We start from the raw sequence: 2496 nt of genomic DNA, 5'->3' as shown, positions 1-2496 counted from the left end.
AACTGAATGTTTATTGATAAAAAAATTGAATATTGATCGAATAAAAAATTGTTCAATAAAAAAAAAAGTTAAGTGAGATGTTAGACCATTTTCAATCATTTTTTTATGTAAGCCTTAATCTTTATAAGATATTTCCCCTTTTTTCCAATGAAATGGGTTTCTGAATGTAAGGCCGAAATCTTTGAAATGAAGTTATTATACAAAAAAAAAAAAAAAAAAAATCTTCAGAAGTTCGCTGTCTTATTGAAATATTATCCTGTTTTCAATATTTTATTTCATTTTAGTAATGCGCGGCAGTACAAATAAAAGTTTAATCCACTCTTTAATCTGAAAAAGAATTAAGTGCCCAACATAATAATATTAACCAATTTATAACAATCATTAAAACGAGCATATGTATAAAACACAATTAACATTCCAGTATGAATATATAATCAGAGCCAAATCCCTGACAATCACTGGTTTACAAGCGTTGTTCCATGCCCCGGACAAGTCGGCTTCTGAATCTCCAGATGTCCTAGAGAAAAAAGAATGAGATGACTCAAGGAAAAAAACAATAGAGGAAAGTGGAAAACATACAAATTGAGTATTTGCACTTAGAATGTGTTTTTAGCTTTAAACTCCTCATCCCCGTGGATTAACTTTCTCTTTGAGTTTTCTTGTACATCAGACCCAAGGGCGTGTCCAGGGAGGGAGGGCATCGGGCGGCTTGACCCCCCCCCCGAAACTTTGGTCCAGTTCGTAAAAACGTAACAATTGCGTATTAATTTTTTTTAATTACAACTTAGTGAATAGTAATTAACTACCATTAATGAAAAGGGAGATACTCCAAGTTGTCATGCTTACTGGTTCGCAATTCTATAAACTGGTATAGAACCATTATCAAATTAAGTAAACAGGTAAATGTAAGAAATGGAAATAAAATTGTGTGAAAATAAAACCATCAAGAAAGGAAATTTTCAAGAAAGGAAACTATCAAGAAAAGAAACCATCAAGAAACCATCAAGAAAGGAAACCATCAAGAAAGAAAAACATTAAGAAAGGAAACCATCAAGAAAGTAAACCATCAAGAAAGGAAAACATTAAGAAAGGAAACCATCAAGAAAGAAAACCATCAAGAAAGGAAACCATCAAGAAAGGAAATATAATATTCATTAAAAAGACAATCCAATGAATGAAAACGTTTTATATAATCTTTTACTTACAATTAAAGAAAGCAAGGAAAAAAGAAAAAAAACCCTTAGGGGATTATTAGCCGATAGGGGATATTAGGCCAACAAGAAGTTACTGGCAATTGTTTCTCTCAGTTCTTTTGTTAATGTTATAAGCATCAAAAGCTTATTTTAGTTCAAGACCAAAATCCATGAGAACAACATATTTTCACCGGGATAAAAATTCAGGGTCGTGAATAGGAGGAAAAGGGGGCAGGTCGCATTCATCAATCCCTAAAGGCTATTCAATTAGAATACAAACATATTGCAAGTACTAAAGTATTAATAAATTAATTTTAACAGGGTTAAATGTGATAATATAAATAAGTCAACTGTTGACGTGAAAAAACAGAAATGATTGAAGTGTGAATCCTTCAACTAGTAATCAAATAGGTAAAAATGCAACGAGACTAATTGCCATTTGGGCTTTAAAGATACAAATTTGGAACTCTGACGATCAAGCTAAGCACCAAGTAAGAAAGCGGCCAGGGCATATGGCAGCAGCTTAGTTGAATCCCCGAGGAATTGCACATAAATATTCAATATATATCAAACGTTAGACTTTCAATCCGACTACATGTCTATCATAATATCATAATCATAAAAAAAAACTATAGACTATCATAATAGAAATAATGATATAGACTATTATATAGAATAGAAATAGTCTATCATAATAGAAATAATGATATAGACTATCATATAGAATAGAAATAGACTATCATAATAGAAATAATGACTACACTTAATATTCTTAGCTGGAATACTAATTCAGCATTAAAAGAAAAGAAATATTCATTTTAGCAGTTTCAGTTCCTAAAACAAATTCATTCATATGACCGTTCTATGGCTCTAGTTTGAAGTTTAAATTTTATGGTCTTTACGACTTATGAACTTTATGGACTAATGAAGTTTAAAATTTTATGGTTTACGATTTTATGGAAAAATGAAGTTTAAATTTTATGGTCTACGATTTTATGGACTTATGAAATTTAAATTTTATGGTCTTTACGACTTATGAACTTTATGGACTAATGAAGTTTAAAATTTTATGGTTTACGATTTTATGGAAAAATGAAGTTTAAATTTATGGTCTACGATTTTATGGACTTCATGGATACAAGTGTGGTGTCTTATATACGCAGAAGATATCCATGAGAAGAATCCCCTCTTCACTAAAATTATCACTAATATACGGAAAGAATACTAGAATATAATGGAATTTGTTAGTTGCAAAATGTTTAATAATAATAAAAACTAACACCATCGATATTAAGAACAGTCA

At 30.2% G+C, this 2496-nt stretch overlaps 1 protein-coding gene across 1 annotated transcript in view; it reads right to left on the bottom strand.

Moving 5' to 3' along the window:
* Nucleotides 1-305: 305 nt before the first annotated feature.
* Nucleotides 306-2496, bottom strand: part of LOC148943294 (phytanoyl-CoA dioxygenase, peroxisomal-like) — a 60221-nt gene continuing 58030 nt past the window's right edge. The window contains exon 8 of the mRNA XM_089101044.1: nt 306-517. Within this exon, the coding sequence (XP_088957170.1) occupies nt 464-517 (54 nt within the window). The 3' untranslated portion in view covers nt 306-463. The remainder of the gene's footprint in view (nt 518-2496) is intronic.

The sequence above is a fragment of the Artemia sp. Qi Xiang Cuo genome, chromosome 15 (assembly GCF_049724085.1).
Source record: "Artemia sp. Qi Xiang Cuo chromosome 15, ASM4972408v1, whole genome shotgun sequence".
In the NCBI taxonomy this organism is placed as follows: domain Eukaryota; kingdom Metazoa; phylum Arthropoda; class Branchiopoda; order Anostraca; family Artemiidae; genus Artemia; species Artemia sp. Qi Xiang Cuo.
Note: the sequence above shows the minus strand (reverse complement) of the source record. Positions and strands in the feature narration are given on the sequence as shown.